The following is a 19,708-nucleotide window of genomic DNA, read 5'->3' as shown; positions in this document are numbered from 1 at the left end:
TGACCCGCGCTAAGTGGAAGTGACCCACCTGCCGCAATGGGTGTATACCTGGGTGGGCAGGGGCACAAGGGGCACTCCTGACCTTGTCATGACTGCCTGGCAGCCTGGACGACGAGGACCACGACTGTCAGGACTCGAATGAGACAGCATCCTTGAGGGGGCAATTTCGTGGCCAAACCCGCTCGGCCTCTGATGTTTCCGAATCAGGGTCCTACACAAACACGACCCATTCTCTCACGCCCAGCTGCCCTGCACCGTCACCTCGCCACCCTGGCGTAGTGGCCATGGCGCCTCAGACGCGCTCTCGCAAATCAGGCGGCGCTGCACAAACGTCCATGGACGACCTGGTGACCCAAACGTCTGCGGAGGCGTCGTCCAAGTCAGCGAAGCCCAAGAAACCCAAAGCACACCACATCTCCGAACCAGCCCACAGGCAACTTTATTTTCCTGCCCGTAGCACGACAATTCGCACATACGGCAAGGGCAAGGCTCGTCGAAGCCTACCCGCAAAACCCCCAGATCAGTCGACCTTGACGCAGATTGGCTGGATACCGAGCACTTACCAGGACGACGAAGATGACATGGAGGGGTTGAGCGATCTGATCACGGACGACGAGGATGACGATGCACAGAAGCCCAAGGGCAAGGGAACCGCCAGAAGAGGCACCAAGAGGAGGAGGACCACGGGTGGCCTGGATGCGATGCCCAACCCCACAGCCGGCTCCAGTTTTCACACTCAGACCTTGACCCAGATGCCGTCGTTCACGTCTGGTCAACAGCCGGATGACGAGGAGCCGGATGAAGACTTCAGATTCGACGACCACAATGACGGCCACAAGGTCACGGCTAGAATGGCAGACGAGGACAGGAAGTTGGGAGCTTCATTGCTGCTCCAGGATGGAGAGGAGAGAGCAACACCCTCGCCGCAGAAAGCCGCCTCATCCCCTCCACATGGCCCAACAACATCGCAGGCTACTCAGACACCACGCAAACAAATCATTGAACGAGCAGTGATTCCCTCGTCGCAACCGTCTCCTTTCACTCCTAACCTAGGGATCTCGGAACGGTATTGGTCGCAGTTGGACCGGACGCCCTTGAAGGAGAAGTCGACAAATGTGGATGCCCCGACACCAAGTGTAAGCAGAAAGAGACCTCGGACGTTGGAAATTGCGGATTCGTGGAGCACTGTCAATGGCGGCATGAGCTCGAGTCCTTCCAAGGGTCAAGTCCGGAGAGATCCCTTGAAAGAGATAAGCCTGCACGATGTCGCGGAAAGGAGCATCATCTTAGGAGAGAGTCCTGTTCATGATGATGGCCAGACTATCACGGAGGAGGTTAATGAGCCTGAGGCGGATTCGGAATCACGGGGCGAGCCAAGGGAGGACAAGTTAACGCGCTCAGTAGGAGACATTATATCTGATTCCGAGGATGACTATGATTTCGGGCTCGAGGATGTCGACGGAGCCAGCGACGAAACTCCTGGGACACCCACACCAGCAGCCCGAGTACACACTCAGAAGAACACGGGAATCCTGGTCCAGGAGACTGGGGTGATCGTGAAGTCCCCACCGAAGCCCTGCACATTGTCTCCCGAACGGCGTGCCACCCAACAAGATTCTACGCCAGTCCCTGCATCGGAGGAGGTCGAACCCGAGCCTGAGACGCCTAGCCCTTCACCGCTGAGAGGCGCCAGTATCTCCAGTGCAGTCGAGGCTGGCACGGGCACACCCCTGTCCTCACCGCAGAAGACATCGCCTGCTCTGCCGCCACCACCCCAGCGGATTGAGTCCAGCCGCAGGCCACAGGCCCCGTTGGCTATATCGCACTCGCAGAAGGTATCGCCAGCTGTACCGGTTTCTCAACTTGGATTCAGGTACAAGTCGCAGGCTTTCGAGTCACAACGTGTCCCATTTGAGCGAATACAACGGCTGGGAGCACAGACAGACCGCTCCGACATTATTATCTCGATCCACCCGGACCAGGTTGAGCAGATTGTCGAAGGCCAAAAGACCCATGAATTTCGCAACTATCGAATCCCGCAGACTGTTGGGCGAATCTGGATTTATGTCACGCGGCCAGCCTGCGCCCTTAAATACATGGCGACAATCAGCGTCGCCAAACAGCCTGGGGAGATCTCCCACGAGGATCCAGGCATCGGCAACGTCGAATTCAATGAGGGCAAAGGGTCGCAATTTGCGTATGAGCTGAAACAGGTTTACGAGCTCAATAACCCAGTCTCTTTGGCCAAGATGAAGGAAAATGGCTGGGTGGAAGAGGCACCGGCCAAATATGTATACATACCACTTGCGGTGCTGGGAGAGTTGATGGCAAATCTCAGGCGCGCCATATTTGTGGAGCCGGGAGAGTCACAGTCAAGCCAGGTCGGAATGACAGAATCACAGGAGGTGGACATGCAGCTGCGAAGTGATATTGCGCACTCGACGCAAGTGGGCTATGCGGGATCTTCACCGCCGCAAAGCCAGAGGTGCGAGGCGCGAGGCAATGCCCATACCGTCCCCTCCAGCCAGAGCAACGGCAACGAGGAGCTTAACAGCAGCCCGCCGCACCCGAGCGTCGCCGCGAAGAACAAGGAGCCGGTCTTTGCTAAGCCCACCGTACCGGCGAGCCGGTCGCAAAGAAGCGTTCACTGGGCCGGGAATAGCCCCGTGGAAGGGCGGGCACAGCCAGCCTCACAGCGAGGGGAAGGCTATACCTTGCGCCCGTCCCAGGCCACGACGGCCAGCGCGCCGTCCAGTCCATCGCAGCGGCTGCCTTCCTACCGTGGGCAGCCCATCTTGATCTCATCGCAGAGCCAGCCGTCCATACCCGTCTCGCCGCCCACAGAGGCCGCGCCCTCCGGGCCGCTGCGGATTGCCCGCGGGTCTAGCGGACTCGTTTCGGAGATTGGGAATTTGGGAGAGGACGATGCTATCGTGGGCGACAGTCCCGTGCGGGGGCACAAGACTGGCACTCAAAACTCGTCTGCCCTGCTCGAGTCCTCCCAGAGAGCCCTTGCGTTGGAGAGCGGGGAGCCGGACAGCCTGCTGGACGACTCGCGGGTGAGACAGCCACCCGACATCGTGTGGGACTCGGATGGTGAGATTGAATGATTTTATGTGTGCCGGTTTTCATGGTTGCTTAGCAGTGTAGCGGACATTCTACCGAAAGTGGGGGCGTCAGGCATATGGGCAGGTTGGTGCTGTGCTAGTCAAGGTATAGGGGGGCGAGGTCGGCGTGCTGCTTTGCTCTCCATCAGTGCTTGGGCGGATTCATGGGGGAGCGACTTGAGACGGCAGATTTGACTTGTGTGGATGGATACACACGACATGGACTATCAAGGGTGGAACGGAAAGGCATTCGATGGTGCTGGGCGATCTTTCCGACCCTTCTTGTGACGGCACACGCAAATCTAAAGCAGACAGCGGGTTGTGAATACAGAAGAAAGACGGCGTGTCGTCTTGTATCTTTTACATCGTGTACACCTGAGAAACCTGTGTCGGATTTGCTGTGTAGTCTACAAGTGGTGATGCACATCCACGGCTAAAGCGGCATTGTATCCCGCTGGTTTGATAGGCCCACACGAGGTCATCCTGTATGCGGTTGTCCTGTTTATTAACCTAGAAGATGTGACCACGCAGGCAGTCGGTCTTCCTGAGCGACGTGTTGGCTGAGACGTGAGTTGACATGCCTCGTCAATTCTTACTGATGGGGCAGTCACATCGTGACAGGTCAAGGTAATGTTGGGCGGAAGGCCAGCCAGAATGACGGCAGTGTGAGCGCAAGACGGCAAGACGGGTCTTGGCCTGGACACATTAAGAGACCATCCCCACAAAAAGCAGGCTGACGGGGGATGCAGGGCTGCGAGACCGTAGGAAAACAAGTTCACGCCCCTCCTAGGAGAGGCCCCTTTAGCCATGCCCCACCAATTGCAGCGAGTTGCACGGCCTGGGCTTTGATTGACTGTACCGCAGTACACATCCGCATTGGAGATGTGACCCCAGCGGGTTCTGGTTTCACGCACGCGGGTATGACCTCATCTCACTGCTCCACCCAGCCTCCCGGCCCGATCGATACTGACAGGGACGGACGGGACGCGGGAGGACCATATGACGACTGTTTGTTCCCCTTGTGGGCAGTAGGTAAATATGGCACACCCGCACCCAGGCCACTTATTATTCGTAGCTGGACTCGAGACGATTCGACCCATCAACTGCCAGACTGCACACTAGTGTTTTAATTCCCTAGTTGCATGCTTGCCGTTCGACCTCCTCCTTCAGGCCGGACCAGGGCTTCGACTTAAACAAAGTTCGTTTGCTGCGTCTACTGCGTCTACTGCGTCTACTGCCCCTGCTGCACATTTGTGTCAACCCGCACCCTTGCAGCTCTGGACGACTCGCCAGCATGGCTGAACAGCCACAGGACTTCGACGAGCAGCAGTCACGGAGATCGCACGTGGGGCCTCACTCAGGCGGCCACCCCATTCCTACCATCCAGGGCTACAGACAGCACAGGAAGGACCTAAACGACCGGCAACAGCAGACAGAGGCAGCACAGGAGGGTCCCGAGGACGAGTCCAAGCCAAAGAGGGCATTCGAGTCTGTCAAGACCATCTTCAAGGGCGAGGATGATCGCGCAGGGAGCCATGAGCCTTACTCTGCCACAAATCGCCATTATGTCGTGCCCCCAGGCCAGGATCACCAGGGCCAGCTGTCCCAGTTGCAAGAGCAGGAGCAGGAACGCGGGATCGAGCAGGGACAGCGACACGAGCAGCCACCACGTGACGACCAAGGTGTAGATACCAGTCAGTCTGACGAGACGAACGAGCAAGACGGCCACCAGTCACAGGCTCCACAGCAGCAGCAACAGCAGCAGTCACAAAGGAGGACTGGAGGTGGAGGAGATTCACAAGAAAAGACCGCCACCGAGCAGGTAGCCAGCTCTGCAGACCCCAAGGAGAAGCGAAAGGCTATGAAGAAGAGCAAACGCCAGACCGGAGGCCGCGAGGTGACTGATCCAGTCACCCATCTACCCATCATCATCCACGACCAGACTGACAAGGACCTGAAGTCTGTGCCCGAGAACGAACCCGAGCCAGGCGAGCACCACACCACCGCCACGGGCCCACAGGGAGCCTCCAAGACGGACGAGGAGCTCCAAAAGGAACGTGATATGGTTCAGAGGGGCCACAACGGTATCCAGAAGCTCTTCCCGCCGCCCAAGTTCGCCGACCTCAAGGAAGAGCTGGCCTCGGCATACCAGTCCACCCTAAGGGCGGGCCTTTCGGTCATCGGCGTCGCCGCAGCTCTCCCGTTCCTGGCATCATCACTTCAGGGCCATCTGATGCCGCACTGGTCGACGCTGCTCACCGTGCTGGGTTTTCTCTCCGTCACCCTCGGCACAGCCTGGGGCATGGGCGAGTGGATCTCCAAGAAGGTTGATGAGATTGTTGATGACGAGACGTGGGATGCCTCGAGGAGGGAGGAGGAGGCCATGGTTGACTCCGACGCGGAGCTCCCAGAGTCGGTGCAGTGGCTTAATAGTTTTGTGGCTTCGATATGGCCGCTCGTGAATCCGGATTTGTTCTCCTCCTTGATCGATATGGTGGAAGACATTATGCAGGCATCTCTTCCAAAGGTCGTCAAGATGGTCTCTGTCGATGACATGGGCCAAGGCAACCAGTCTCTGCGGATCTTGGGAATCCGCTGGCTACCTTCTGGTGCAGCGAGCCGCACTGTCGGGCCCAATGGGAAGCTTGAAAAGGTCGAAAAGAACAAGACGAGCGACCGCACAGACCCGGAGGCTGGCCAAGAAAACGCCCGTGACGAGACATTTAATCAGAAAAAGGACGGCGATGATGATAGTAACAAGACCAAGGAGGAGGAACAGTCCGAGGCTGCGATGCGCGAGGGAATGGAGGCCGAGGAAGGCGACTTTATCAACCTGGAGCTTGCAGTCGCCTACCGTAGCCGGGCCACTGGCAAGTCTATCAGGGCGAAGGCCAAGAACGCACATCTATTCTTGAAATTCTATTCGGTTGGAGGTATCGCACTTCCGGTCTGGGTCGAGGTTAGGGGCTTCATTGCAACTCTTCGCCTGCGACTACAACTCACCGTAAGTACTTCGAACCAGAACTAGGAGCCCAAATTTGCTTCCCTCTGTAGCTAACGTCTATCCAGCCCGATCCGCCCTTTGTCAGCCTTTGTACCCTGACCTTCTTGGGGCAACCCAAGGCATCCTTGTCATGCGTTCCTCTGTCGAAGCATGGGCTCAATTTGATGGACGTACCGATGTTGTCATCTTTCGTCCAGTCTGCCATCGATGCCGCTCTAGCTGAATATGTTGCGCCTAAGAGCCTGACCCTGAACCTCAAGGACATGCTTGTGGGCGAGGACTTCAAGAAGAATACCACCAGCCACGGCGTTGTATTCATCTTGATCAAGCGAGCTCGTGGGTTCAAGCAGGGTGACGGTGGAATTGGATCCTCGGGGGGCTCAAGTGACGCCTATGTCACCGTAGGCTGGGGTAAATTCGGCAAGACGGTGGCTTCAACACGAATTATTGAGAGCACGCAAGAGCCCGACTGGCACGAATACGCGAACATATTGGTGTCGTCAGAGGAGCTGAATGCTGAGGAGAAGCTGCGATTGACGCTCTGGGATTCGGATAAACATACTGCAGACGACGACCTTGGCCGGGTCGAGGTCGACCTCAAGAAGTTGATGAACGCCCGCGAGAGCTATAATCAGATGCAGGACCGAGAGGACCGATTCACAGGCCAAGATCCCGACGAGAAAATGCCCGGCACGCTGCAGTGGTCTGTCGGGTATTTCTCCAAGGTCAGGATTCTGCAGCAGCAGCTCGAACAGCAAACTGTTCTCGAGAACATCCGCAGCCAGGAGCAGCTCAAGGAGCATGTCTCTGAGGAGTCTGCCAACAAGCTCAGGGAGGCCGGAAAGGCACCGGATGATGAGGAGCTCCATCAGCAGCGTGTCCAGGACTATGCTGAGCTCGAGGATAACATGATAATTTCTGCGCCGCCACCGCAGGAGTTCCCCTCTGGTATCCTGAGCGTGCAGGTCCACAACATCACTGGCTTGGAGGTCCAAAAGCTGCGTAAGCGGGACAGCAAAAACGGCGATTCAGATATCGAAGAAGAAACGGAGACGGGTGACGATATGCCCGATAGCTACTGCAACATTATCTTGAACCACAAGAAGATCTACCGGACCCGCACGAAGCCGAAGAACTCTAAGCCGTTCTTCAACGCCGGCACAGAGAGGTTTGTTCGAGACTGGCGAACCTGTGAGGTCATCGTTGCGGTTCGTGATGCCCGCGCACGCGAAGATGACCCCCTTATCGGCATAGTATACCTGCCGATTGGAAAGGTTCTCAAGAACAGGAGTCAATTGATGTCAATGTTCCCCTTGGTCGGCGGTATTGGCTTCGGACGAGCTCGTATCTCGATTGTCTGGCGAAGTGTCGAGCTGAAGCTTCCCCCGACTCTGCTGGGCTGGGACTACGGAACAGTTGAGATCCGAGGACCGGTGCGGGCCAAGGGACAGCTTCCAGAGAAATTCACCAAGAGCCGGATAAAGATCCGTAGCGATCTTGGCAGGATAAAGATGTACCCGAACGACAACCAGGGAGAATGGCTTCTGAAAGGAAGGGACAGCAGAAACCAGAGTGCATTCCTACCTGTGCGGAAGCGTTACAGCTCCTCGCTTGTTCTCGAATTCCGCGAGTCGACGCTCGGGCCGGACAAGTCACCTGCTTTCGCAGTCATGTGGCTGCGTGACCTTGTTGACGAGGAGAGCGAGACAAAGGTGCTGAAGGTATGGAAAGGCGGCAAGGGCCAGATAGCCAGGGCCCAGTCGAATTGTGACTATAACGGTATCGAGGAAGGTGAGCAGCCGCTTGGTGAGGTAGAGATGGAGCTCAAGTTCTGGCGAGGGCTCTCCGGGTATCACAAGCGGTTCGCCGCGTCATCGAGGAGAGGAAACATGAAGCAGGTGATGGAATGCCTGGATACCATAACAGACGAGAGCCTAATCAGAGACGAGGACGAAGTGGAAGATGACGAAGATGATTACTCGAGCTCGGAAAACTCCCGCAGCAGCGAGGACAAGGCGGCCAAGAAGAGACTGAAGGTCCACACGAACGACGACTCCTCGGCGGCCGAGGACACAGGCTCGGACACAGACGGTGAGGGGAACAAGCAGAGGACCAACTCTGACTTCTCGCTGGGCAAAGTGCGCAAGACGCCCAAGAAGATCCTGCGCAACCCGGTCGAGGGCGTGACCTCAACAGCGGCGGCGATCATCGCTCCTGGCCACAACGACCCTGACGACGGCTCCCGCGGCCTGCGTAACCAGCTGCGAGACTACAAGGACCACCACAAGCAGCTGCACCGCAAGCACCGTGGCATCATGCAGTGGCGTGTGGCCAGGGAGGCAGACCACCTCGGCAGCAAGCTTAGCGACCTCAAGGGGAACGTCAGTGGGCTTTTCAAGCATAGCGAGAAGGGCGAGGGGGTTGAAACAGAGGTGTGAAATCGAGACTGCACGACTTCGCTCAAGGGATGTAGAGTCAACAATGATGAGAAGATATATGGTGGGCTCGGGATACAAGACGCGGATAGGGCGGACACTGGAGAGGTGATTGATTATGAAGCGGGAATAACAAGCGCAAATGGTTGCAGCTACATAGTCCTAGAATGGACGGCTGGTCGGAAAATACCACGCTCAATGTGTCAATCAGACTCGTAGGGTTGTGTCTCTTGGGACAGAACGGATGTCCGATCCACCAGGGACATCTGGAACGCAGCATACGATAGCCTTCTGTCAAACATCTGCTGTGAATGTTCTGTCGCGGGCTCAAGCTGTGCAATACAATCGATCCTAGGTGGCCTGCATTCTTTTTCCAAGTCTTCTTAAGGTTGTTAGATCAGACGGGCTAGGCTAGAGCAGGGCCCTCTCGCCCTCTCTTGGTCTTCACATCTATGCCATCCAAATCTCAGTACTTTCAACTGTGTCTCTACGCTTAGAACCCCTGAAGCCCCAGGATTGGTTATATAGCCATTCGACGAGCCACATGCTCGACTTTACAGGATGTCGGACGTAGTCAAGCAGACAGTGTGATGCCAGCCACCAATCCGAAGATCGGCACGTTGTCGCATTTTCAACGGTTCTTTATATACGACTTGCTCCATTTGGCCTAGCGACGCGGTTGTGGCAGCGGGCACTACCCAATTCCTGCTGCCCGTTGAGCACGTTTCTATCCGTCGCTGGAACCATTGTATGACTTTAATTGCCGATACAGCCCTCACCCACCCACCAGAAGGCAAAATATTACGTGCGACCATTTGGGAGGGCTTGTCTCCGGTGTCCCCGACTTATCATCGGCATATGCTCTCCGGCAAGGGGGTCGGTCTTAAGCACACGCCATGGGTTGGAATGGAGATGAGGTTCAAAAGATGGCTTATCGTCAGCACCCTCAAGGGAGCCGTCAGGCGAGGGAGGACCCTGGTATTAATAGATCACACCGGCTCTCAAAGCACGCTCTCGGGGCGATCGACAAGAAAATCATGGCTTTTTTCGCTTTTGCTGGGTTTCTCTGGCTCATTGCTCCCTCGTTACAGGCAGTTTTGCCAGTGAGATATGTGAGCCCCAATAGCGGCGATCTATATGGTCCGCTGAGGTTCCGGGAGGATGGCACGTTCCAAATATCCATCTTTGAGGATCTTCACTTTGGCGAGAGTAAGTAGCTTGCCATTCAAAGGCCTGACGATTTACATTACTGTCTGGATTATAGGACTGACCACCGTAGATGCATGGGATTCATGGGGCCCTCAGCAAGATATCAACTCTGTGAGGGTCATGAATCATATTCTAGACATTGAGTCCCCGGGACTTGTAGTCTTAAATGGCGACTTGATCACCGGCGAGAACACCTTCAAAGAGAACAGCACAACATACATCGACCAAATCGTTGGCCCTCTTGTTGAGCGCAACTTGACCTGGGCTTCTACATACGGCAACCACGACAGTGACTTCAACATCACGCGCGAAGGTATTTTATCCCGGGAAAAGCTGTGGCCCAACTCACGCACAACTAGTATGGTCCCAGACCCCAACTCTGGTGTCACCAACTACTACCTCCCAGTATATCCGGCCAACTGCAGTCTCGCCTCAGCAGCCGCAGCGCAGTGCGCACCGGGCCTGATCCTCTGGTTCTTCGACAGCCGCGGTGGCCACCTATACCAGGAGCTCGACGCTGACGGCAACATGGTCGGCATGCAGAACTGGGTGGACACAAGCGTGGTCAACTGGTTCCAGCAGACGAATGCGCAGCTCACACAGCGCCACGGGGGAGTCATCCCGTCGTTGGCGTTTGTGCACATCCCCACAAATGCGTCACAGGCGATCCAGACCGAGGCTGGCGTGGATCCGAGCCTCCAGCCAGGCATAAATGATGATTATATACTGGCGGCGCAGGGCCAAGGCTGGTGTGCTGATGGAATCACTAATGATGGCTCGTGTGACTATGGTGGCCAGGATGTCCCTTTTATGCAGGCTATCACCACGACCAAGGGATTGATGGCGGTGTTTTCTGGGCATGATCATGGTGAGCTGCAGTATTGCTGATTGCTCTAGTGCACAATCCCCTAGTTCTCGGAATTCCAGCTGACGGTGTGGTTCTCCTCCAGGCGACACGTGGTGCTACAAATGGGAGGGTGTATGGCCCGGCATGACTGTTGCTGGAAACGGACTGAACCTGTGCTTCGGACAGCACTCAGGCTACGGTGGATACGGGAACTGGATCCGAGGCTCACGCCAGGTCCTCGTGTCGCAAGAGCAGCTCACGACTCTGGCTTTCGACACGTGGATCCGAACTGAGGCTGGAGGCGTCGTTGGAGCAGTATCCCTCAACTCGACTTACGGGGCGGACTCATACCCAGCGACGCCAAATGACAAGACATATTGTCCGACCTGTGACTATTCATGATTATATAGCTGGTTGTAGGGGATCGAATAGACTCTATCTCAACATACTTGTATGCTAGAAGTCAACATCGACCAAACTGCCTTCGAAAAGTGGCTCCTACACGCAGGGCCGTAAACTTGATCAAACTGAACGCCAATTGAATTACCACGCAACATCACTCACTTTCATGCGGTATGCAAGCAGCAGTCGGGTGGCACACTCGGTGCGCCTCACCTTGCACACGCAGAAGAGTGGGCGGTCAAGTAACCCGTGGACGTCGAAGCCCGGCCCGGCAAGCCCGGACCTAGTCAGGTGCGGCCCTATATAGTATGCATTAATTACTTGCCACGGACCTTCAACCTGGTATATGTCATCTGTGTTTCTTTTTCCAAGTACATAAAAAGTTGGACAAGGACTCAGCGAATGTGACAGCGGTCTTTTGATGCTTCTTGAGGATGTCGATGCTGTTCTGTGCGGCCGCAGCCTTTGAGTGGTGGAAGCTGGGATTCATTCTTTCACTGGTTTCGCTTCTATTCCGTGTACGTCCGAGGACATATGGATTCATTGTTTAGCTGAAATTTGCTTGTGGACTGAGAGAAATCCTTCTTGCTTAGGATATTTGACCACCCAATAAGAATATGATGTGTGATACCAGGGGAAATGTTGTGAGATGATGGAGGGTTATTGCGACCCGAATGGTGAGAAGGACTCCTATGGTAGTGAGGCATACGTAGTTCTTCATAATTTTGTCTGTATTTCTACTTTTCCTAGAGCATGGTCAAACAGTCAGCATCCCTGCAAATTGCCTGAAATTATAGTGCACACACACATACGGTGTGTCTGGCCCCTAGGCCTAAGTCTAATGAGGCGCTTTGGGTGAGTCAACCGCCGGCCAGCAATAAAGAACAGAAACCCGGGAGCTTCAGAATGTGTGAAAGCCCATCTGCTCAGTGCTTGGACCTCACTGTATGTTTGGGTCACACCGCCATCCAAGGCGAGTGAGATGTATTTGACTGGTCGCAAATCACAGGGTCTTTTTCTTTGTTGCTGCGAAAACAGCTGCTCGTTTGCCAAGAGCCGGGGTTTCACCGACTAGGCTAGGTTAGCCAGCATACTCAACAGCTCAGTCAACGCGAGAGCTTCCTTTCTTTTCTTGGTGCTAATGAGACGTCAGTCGTAAACAAGTGGCCAGAAGCGTGATGTACGGTGGTGATCGTAGCCAAGCGGACTTGATCCAGGCGACCGCATGTATCGCACTCTGTAGTCACTGATATCGAAGAGATCGAGTCTATTGCACAATGTCAAGCACTATTGACAGGGGACTAAGGAAGGGAAAGTGGTTGAAGAGTCGGAGCCCGATATTTGCTTGCCTCATCGGTCCGTTGCTGGGACTATCATTCTGGGTAAACACCCAGAGTCCGCACAGCAAGAACGAGGAGAAATATTAGAGCAAGAAAGGGGGCCCGCAAGCGAGGCACGTGCATAGTCGTACAGATCCGTCACCGTCTGCCTCAATTTCATTCAGTCCTTGCGGTTCTCCATCCCGTGTAGCTACCCCCGAGCCTCGGTATCATGAGTTTTCCGGTTCATTGCTCATCAGTATATCCTGTACAGAAGAAAAAGAAATGTCGGTGTTTTCGTCGCGAATTGGATGGCACATCATGCGTAGCCGTATTCTGACTTTGTGGGAGTGGCAAAGTCCTCAAAGTATGGGTGATTGCAGGCGGCCTTGGCGGAGATCCGGCCTGCTGGGTCGTAGACAAGCATCATCTCCAGCAAATCCAGGCCATGACGGTCCAGATTCTGGCAGAGAGGTTGGCTGAAGTCACGGTTCCACTTGGGGAAGGACGACTTGAAGTCAGGGTAGCTGGTCACACCGGGCCAGACCTCCTCCGTGGGTGTGCCAAGAATTCTGTAGATACCGTCAGTAAAGTTGAGACAGGGATGGAAGCAGCGAACATGCTCACCTGAAGATCTTGAAGATCTCGTCGATTTCGGAGTCGCCTGGGAACAAAGCTTTGCGCGTGCACATTTCGGCGAAGATGCAACCGACGGACCACATGTCCACGCCTGTGGAGTACTGTCGACCTCCCAACAGGATCTCCGGGGCTCGGTACCACAGAGTTACGACTTCGTGAGTGTACGTCCTAAGAGGAACTCCAAAGGCCCTAGCCAGACCGAAATCCGCCAGCTTCAGGTTGCCCTCGCGGTCGATGAGCAGGTTCTGGGGCTTCAGGTCGCGATGCAGCACGCGGTGCGAGTGGCAGAACCGTATGCCGTCGCACAGTTGCTTCATAAACTTCTTGATGATGGCCGATCCCAGCCCCAGCTGGGCCAGCTCGCCGCTTGTGCCCTCAGGGAGCGCCCTGCCTCGACCTCCATCCGACACCGGCAAGGCCTCCATGTATTTCTTGAGGTCAAGGTCGAGGAATTCGAAGACGAGGTAGAGCTTGTGGCTGTCGGCGTGCACGATGTTGAACAGACGGACAATGTTGGGGTCACGCATCTCCTTGAGCAGGGAGATTTCTCGGATGGCCGTGGAAGGAACACCCTCATCCTCGGCTTCGAGTCTGATCTTCTTCAATGCGACGATTCGGTTGTCATGGAGAAGATCACGGGCCTTGTAGACCACACCGTATGTTCCTGAGAGACAAGCAAAGGTCAGCGACCTAGGTATGGGCATTCGGCACTTGGGGGGTGAAAAGGGGCAAGGTATGTCACTTACCCTCCCCAATCTTCTCCAACTTCTGGTAATTCTCCATGTTGCTTCCTTGGTTCCTGCCGCGGATGGTCAGTCATGCAGGAACAATTCAAAAACACAAAGGACAAGTACATGGTGGCTGTCGAGTCACGCAGAGTGCGTGATCAGTCGAATCTGGCAGAGAGAGACAGGTCGACTCGCAGACGGGTTAAACTGCTGGATCTTCCTATTCCACTTGGGTGTCTCGTACGCTCAAAAGAGAACGGGGTCTTCTGCAGATTGTGACAGTCGAGAGCGGCACACCAAGCCAGGCTGGATTCTACTCGTCGCTGCTGAAGCTAGCTGGAGTGTTTGCCACAATGTGTGGCTGCCAGGCTGCCAGGCGGGACCGAGAAAAGTTTCCAGTGCTGCATGCAGGCATGCAGGTATTCTAGGACACAATGCGCAGGGCGACGACTCGAGTGGTGCGAAGAAAAGGTGTTGGCTTTGTACCTTGAGGTCTGGTCGAGCGGGCGGGCAGGTGGCAGGTGGCAGGTGGCAGGTGTGCAAGTACGCTGTTCAAAATGCCAATCGAGAGGACGATCGACGGTGCGAACAGACGCTCGAGACACAAGGGCCACTGTCGTGCGGTGGCTGCTGCTGCAACGATAGGGGCCGTCTGCAGTTGAGGCAGAGGGGTCGAAGGCGAGGGACTGGCGGTGGGATGGAATGTTTGGTCGGGGACGCGGTTCTAGGTTTACTTTTGGCTGGCCGACGCGTCGCCCATTGGAAGCCAGCCATTGGGGCAGTTGGGGTTGGCTAGCCGGGCCTTGTTTTGGGTGACTGCAAGGTTTCTAGGGTGATGATGGTGGGGTTGCTCAGGCCTAGCCGCGCCTACACAGCAACCTAGCAGCTGCTTAGGTACCTAGGTATGCAAGACAGTTGATAACAGTGGGACAAGGGTCCACGGGCTCGCTCAAGAACCCTAACCCACCCAGGCACGCCAATCAGTCTTCTGAGGGTGAAGGCTGCCACAACCGCACAGACGACAGATTTGATCGCACTGTCAACTCGAAGAAGCTTATAATCTCTTGGTCAACCCCATATATTATCTTTTTGAGCACGTGTATACGGATAAAGCCCCTGAGAAGCCGGGTGGCTGACAAGTGTTTGAAGTGATTGACCAGCAATCAAAGGACCGGCCTTCAGGGTGAAATACTAGATGTTGTTGAATATTCAATAAGCTGTGAGTGTGAAGCCGTGGAGGGCGACCAATAGCAATATGACCCTGGACCTCACCACCTTGGATGCTCATGAGCAGCCCTCTATTTATATGAGGAAGAAATGGAAGGGCTACACCCGAGGAGACGGCACTGAAACCCTCAACCGAGGCGACGTCGACGATCTGTCTGTGCCGGAGAAGCTTGCAGAGTTCCAAAAAGCAGGCACGATACCCGCAGAAAAGATTCGGGATGCGCTTGCCCGCCTAGATGAACATGACCCGTCTATCGCTGAAGTCAAGGAAGACGCCATCATCTACCATCACCCCCTGATTCCAGGTGAGTTCGGTGGCTCTCGACGGACGGTGGCTTGTTGCTGAGTTTTCTGACCGATATTCAGGACTGCTGATCGTACCGTCGCTTCTACCACCCACCATCCAGCAGACCCTGCTGTCTCGTCTTATTCACCGGGACCTGGGCATGCCTCATCACCAGACTAACATGCACCTGCACTACGACATCCCTTATCCTGAAAAGAGTGCTGTTACCAACCAGCCGCAGTCCTTTTTCACGTATGCGCCAGAATCAGAAACCGTCTTCGTCCCCAAGGACCCCTCAGTGCACAAGACTCTGTCTATGAAGCAGGTCTTGGAACGGAAACTACACTGGGTCACGCTGGGCGGTCAGTATGACTGGACAAACCGGGTCTACCCGGGTGAACAACCGCCCGCCTTCCCTGAAGATGTGGCTGGTCTCTTGGAAACTCTTTTCCCCGAGACTCAGGCTCAGGCGGCCATTGTCAACTTCTACACCCCGGGAGACACAATGATGATGCATCGGGACGTGTCTGAGGAGACAGACAAGGGCCTTGTGAGCGTCAGCATGGGCTGTGATGCATTGTTCAGTGAGTCATGATCTCATGGCTAACCAGCAATAGCTAACTGTCTCTAGTGATCGCACCCAACGACGTGGGCAAGCTCCCCGAGGCTGAAAGGCCCGTGCAGGGAGAGAGGGATTGTTTGCTCTTGCGTATCCGGTCGGGAGACATCATTTACATGACGCAAGAGGCACGATACGCATGGCATGGAGTACCCAAGGTCATCAAGGGGACGTGTCCTGACTACCTGGCGGACTGGCCAGCAGAAGATGGCAAGTACGAGGAGTGGAGCGGATGGATGTCCAACAAGAGGATCAACCTCAACGTGAGGCAGATGAGAGACTGATGCACACCTACCTATCTATCCTGGAAGCCTTGGCCCACTTGGATCTCCAGTCCTCAACGGACGAGAACATCTGCCAATATTGGAACCGGTCGACACCATCCGCGATTAGTCAAGTCAACTGGGCCGAGTTGCCTGCTCCTACAACTCACATCACGCTGGGTTTAGTCCGTGGTATCCGGCATGGCACCGGGAATTGGTGGCTAACTCCGCCGGTCCTCCCACCGGGGAATGACGCGGCTCTCGACGCGCGCTCATGCCCATGCCCACCGAGCCTTCACGGAGACACACCGCACGCGAGATGCTGTGATCCACACGTTGGTGTGTCCCCAGGACTGCTCAGCCACGACGCCAAAATCGATGTGGGGCAAACACCACGAGATCCACGTGGGATCCATCTGGGTGACGATGCAAAGCCACGGTACCGAAGCTTGGATAAGCTCAGGCTTAGCAAATATCTCGTATGGGGCGAAATTGAGCTGTACTCGTGAGAAGTCACCACTTTCTAGTGTGTACTTGTCGGGGTCATGTCAAAAGGAAATGAAGAAGCCGGGGGTAATGAGTCCATCGTAACATGTAGCCAGGCTGCGCCTCCCACGAGCAGAACTTTGGTTTGTGACACCGGGAAACTCGGCTATCCACGGCGGTCATGGGCTCATCAGTTTACATCTTGTTGAATTGAGCACCCGGTGGCTTCATCAAGCAGAGGCAGGAGAGGGCTGGAGGGCTGTCCAGAGGCGTTGGGCTGCGCCACACTTGCAGAACAGCGCCACAGAAGAGGCAGCCCAGCGACGAGTCGAATTAGTCGGTTCCGAGCGGCCCGCAATGGGCAGACCAGAACAGAGTCAAGAATCTGACTACGGGCATCGGCCTACAATCCAAGCGCGACGCGTACCACCCCGGCAAAAGTAAGCACCAGTCAAGCTGGATTCTTGCATCTGCCGGTGGTTATCCCCATCCCCGATCTGATCTCCCATCAGACGAAGCCCCGGGCATCCGTCTGGTTGTCTCTGCCAGGGCTGAGCATGCATGTTGCTCGACCCGGCCCCAATCCTGGATCATGTCAGCTCGCCATGGATTGTTGACCCGCCCGTTCATTGTGGATAGTCAGATCCCTTTCGGATCCAGAGTCCGACCCCATATTCGATATTTGTCGATAGATCAGCACTGCGGGATGCAATGAGCAGGGAAGCGGTTCTCGCCCCACGTCGGAAGGTGCTGACTGAGCGGCTCTGTACTCCGTGCTGCGTTCACTTGGCCTCTGCTGGGGATGAGAATATCCGGAAGCGGCAACGCAGGATGGCTGGGCTTTTACTGTTATGGGATGGCCACGAATGCGCCCCCTGGTGCACGCAACCAAGGTAAGACCTATCCGCGATCCTGGATGTACCATGCCTCAAAGGAGACAGCCCACTGGCCATCACTAATAAGCCGCCTGGGGGCCAGCCACGACCTTGGATCCATCCATGACTTCACGCGTTGTGACGGTCAACAGTATGCAACCTGCCCGAAAGCCTATTTTCATGACGATGCCATCATTTCAAGAAAGACTTGGCTCCCCTGGCCCTGCGTGGGTCGCCTGCGCCGCAGCCGTGCACCAGAGAAGGTTGTCTGCAGGATTCAATAGGGGATCAATGAATCCTAGCTGGGCCCTTCCATCAAGGGATGTATCGGCCTGGTTACCTCATTGGACCACGAACCAAATCCCTTGCCGAAGAACACTTGACAAGTAGCATTTGACAAAATCCACCTCTGTGCGGCGCTGCACGTGGAAGAACAATGAGATTGGCCCGTGAACGAGCAACCGATCAGCCGCGGCCGGGGCTAGGCACAGGGCAAGGGGCCACGACCTTCCCAGCGTGTTGGTAACAAACACCAGCTAGCTAGCACGCACGAGTGCAGCCTGGGCAGCCTGGCAGCCCGGGCAGCCGTAGATGTCAGTACGCTCAGATGGTCAGAACGTGTCGCGGGAGGAAGGCACTCGATCACAATCCGGCTGTAACCACATGATGCCCATGGGCAGGCGCGCCGTGCCACTGACTCCTTTTTCAGCCTTGCGTAGGCCGGATCGGGAAAGGGGAGGATCGGGAGCACACGCCGCGCCTGGGGCTAACGCGACGCGGCTCGTAGTTGGGTGGCTTGCCTGCGGGCTAAGAGGAATCCGGCGCCTGCGTTGGACCAGGCTGGCACGAGTCCAGGCCGACCCAGACTCCCGGAGCGGCCACGATCCCGCACAGTCGGCGCCAGCGGCGGCTTCGCAGGTAGTCGGTCAGTGCGAGGGCTTCCCGAGACCTTTGTTGTCCGCCGGGTTGGAGACTGCCGACGCCCGTCTTCCTAAGGCACATGGGCCAGGCGTCCTTTGTTTTCTCTACTGCTGCCCTGCGCGCATCCTGTGGGCAACGCATTGTGATCCGGGCTGTTGGGAGCGCCCCTCGTGCGTCGGGCGCCCCAATCCTGTCTCGGCGGGTTGGTAGGCCCTGTAGGCACGTTGGTTAGTTACTGTTGGATCGCTAGCAGGGCCTTTGTCTCTCGGCCCGTCACTCGATCTTTTCGGGTGACGCCCTTGTCTTGTTGACGTTGTCTGGGGAAGAAGGGCTCCTCGGGCCTGCCAAGCCCCGGCGGTCAGGGACGACGTCTGCAGGTCATCGGGTACTGGCGATCAGGAGGGTCATCCATGTCCTGACTGCCAGTCTAGTGTAGTCTCGCAGTCTCGCCGGTCCTGGGGAGATCTGGATCTGGCTCCAAGAGTCACGCAGGCACTCGCGTTTCCGCTAGGCGCGGTTGCCTGTGCTGCCTACTAAGTACCTGGGCACAACTGTACCTATGTACCTGGATACCTAGGTGCCTTGGTACCTGGTGCGGGTTGGGGTTGTACTCGTGACATTGTATGCTTCACTATCGCTGACCGCCAAACCTGGGACCGCAAACCCTTACACAATACACTACACTAGAGAGTGCCATTCCAAACAACAAAGTCCCCCGGGCCCCGCCAGCACAAGGTTATCGGGTGCCGGGCTCGGGAAGCAAACACCATTGTGTGGGGATTTCCTGTGGTGGGGTGGCTGGTCAGGTGGTCATGGGCGCTGTGGCGGCCGGCCGGACGACCCTTGTCGCAGTTGATGTTGCATGTGTCGTATGTTGTCCGTCGCATGCGAGATATCTGTCGGCCTGGCTGTCTGGACCATACCTGAGTACGAATCAAGGTTGAGTCAACAGGCCTGGCAGATGTCCAATGCTTTGCTGTGTTGTCTTCCAGATTCCCTCCCCAAGCACCAACCCGGCAGGTCCCGTTGCCACACCCCAGCCCGCCAGCCTGCCAGCCTGCAAGCCCGCCAGCCAGCCCGCCCAGCACTTGAGCCTAGCCAGCCCCCGGCCCACTTGATCGACAGCCCTGCCACACGCATCGCGACCCGACATCGCGACCGCTTCTTGTTGGGCTTGTGTGATTCATGCTGGACGCGGGGTGCCGCATCATTACCGCACAACAATGGTACAGCATGAGAAATAACAAACACACTAGTCCGGTGGCTGGCTCGGCTGTGATTGTAACGGTGTGACAACAAGCTGTTCAACAGCTGTTCAATTAGACGACGGGCGGGTTGCCC

At 56.0% G+C, this 19,708-nt stretch overlaps 5 protein-coding genes across 5 annotated transcripts; 4 read left to right on the top strand and 1 right to left on the bottom strand.

Moving 5' to 3' along the window:
- The first annotated feature begins 8 nt into the window (after positions 1 to 8).
- On the top strand, positions 9 to 3,841 carry KVR01_000295 (uncharacterized protein). Its single transcript, XM_044789897.1, has one exon. The coding sequence runs from the start codon at positions 285 to 287 to the stop codon at positions 3,108 to 3,110; it is 2,826 nt and encodes a 941-aa protein (XP_044650244.1). The 5' UTR covers positions 9 to 284; the 3' UTR covers positions 3,111 to 3,841.
- A 57-nt stretch (positions 3,842 to 3,898) lies between these two features.
- KVR01_000123 (uncharacterized protein) lies at positions 3,899 to 8,733 on the top strand. Its single transcript, XM_044785875.1, has 2 exons — positions 3,899 to 6,111; positions 6,177 to 8,733. The coding sequence occupies exons 1-2, from the start codon at positions 4,402 to 4,404 to the stop codon at positions 8,547 to 8,549; spliced, it is 4,083 nt and encodes a 1,360-aa protein (XP_044650072.1). The 5' UTR covers positions 3,899 to 4,401; the 3' UTR covers positions 8,550 to 8,733.
- Positions 8,734 to 9,472: 739 nt separating this feature from the next.
- Positions 9,473 to 11,062, top strand: KVR01_000542 (uncharacterized protein; the record flags this gene model as incomplete). Its single annotated transcript, XM_044784154.1, has 4 exons — positions 9,473 to 9,755; positions 9,826 to 10,623; positions 10,706 to 10,844; positions 10,897 to 11,062. The coding sequence occupies 4 exons, from the start codon at positions 9,473 to 9,475 to the stop codon at positions 11,060 to 11,062; spliced, it is 1,386 nt and encodes a 461-aa protein (XP_044650491.1).
- KVR01_000908 (uncharacterized protein) lies at positions 11,029 to 14,517 on the bottom strand. Its single transcript, XM_044786027.1, has 5 exons — positions 13,817 to 14,517; positions 13,709 to 13,761; positions 12,951 to 13,626; positions 11,817 to 12,895; positions 11,029 to 11,750 (listed from the first exon to the last, which is right to left on the bottom strand). Coding segments are annotated over exons 1-4 (984 nt in total). The 5' UTR covers positions 13,819 to 14,517; the 3' UTR covers positions 11,029 to 11,750; positions 11,817 to 12,642.
- Positions 14,518 to 14,694: 177 nt separating this feature from the next.
- KVR01_000520 (uncharacterized protein) lies at positions 14,695 to 16,991 on the top strand. The gene is made up of 3 exons (XM_044791837.1): positions 14,695 to 15,222; positions 15,284 to 15,787; positions 15,835 to 16,991. The coding sequence occupies exons 1-3, from the start codon at positions 14,946 to 14,948 to the stop codon at positions 16,104 to 16,106; spliced, it is 1,053 nt and encodes a 350-aa protein (XP_044650469.1). The 5' UTR covers positions 14,695 to 14,945; the 3' UTR covers positions 16,107 to 16,991.
- Positions 16,992 to 19,708: the final 2,717 nt, after the last annotated feature.

Source organism: Diaporthe batatas, assembly GCF_019321695.1.
Source record: "Diaporthe batatas strain CRI 302-4 chromosome Unknown Contig00001, whole genome shotgun sequence".
Lineage (NCBI taxonomy): Eukaryota > Fungi > Ascomycota > Sordariomycetes > Diaporthales > Diaporthaceae > Diaporthe > Diaporthe batatas.
Note: the sequence above shows the minus strand (reverse complement) of the source record. Positions and strands in the feature narration are given on the sequence as shown.

Bases quoted from the DNA above. Each gene is read 5' to 3' on its own strand.
- KVR01_000520 (XM_044791837.1), top strand. From the start codon at position 14,946: ATGACCCTGGACCTCACCACCTTGGATGCTCATGAGCAGCCCTCTATT. The intron at 15,223-15,283 runs GTGAGTTCGGTG...ACCGATATTCAG, and splicing joins CCATCACCCCCTGATTCCAG to GACTGCTGATCGTACCGTCG. The intron at 15,788-15,834 runs GTGAGTCATGAT...AACTGTCTCTAG, and splicing joins GGGCTGTGATGCATTGTTCA to TGATCGCACCCAACGACGTG.
- KVR01_000295 (XM_044789897.1), top strand. From the start codon at position 285: ATGGCGCCTCAGACGCGCTCTCGCAAATCAGGCGGCGCTGCACAAACG.
- KVR01_000908 (XM_044786027.1), bottom strand. The intron at 13,627-13,708 runs GTAAGTGACATA...CTTGTCTCTCAG, and splicing joins GTTGGAGAAGATTGGGGAGG to GAACATACGGTGTGGTCTAC. The intron at 12,896-12,950 runs GTGAGCATGTTC...CGGTATCTACAG, and splicing joins GAGATCTTCAAGATCTTCAG to AATTCTTGGCACACCCACGG.
- KVR01_000123 (XM_044785875.1), top strand. From the start codon at position 4,402: ATGGCTGAACAGCCACAGGACTTCGACGAGCAGCAGTCACGGAGATCG. The intron at 6,112-6,176 runs GTAAGTACTTCG...ACGTCTATCCAG, and splicing joins GCCTGCGACTACAACTCACC to CCCGATCCGCCCTTTGTCAG.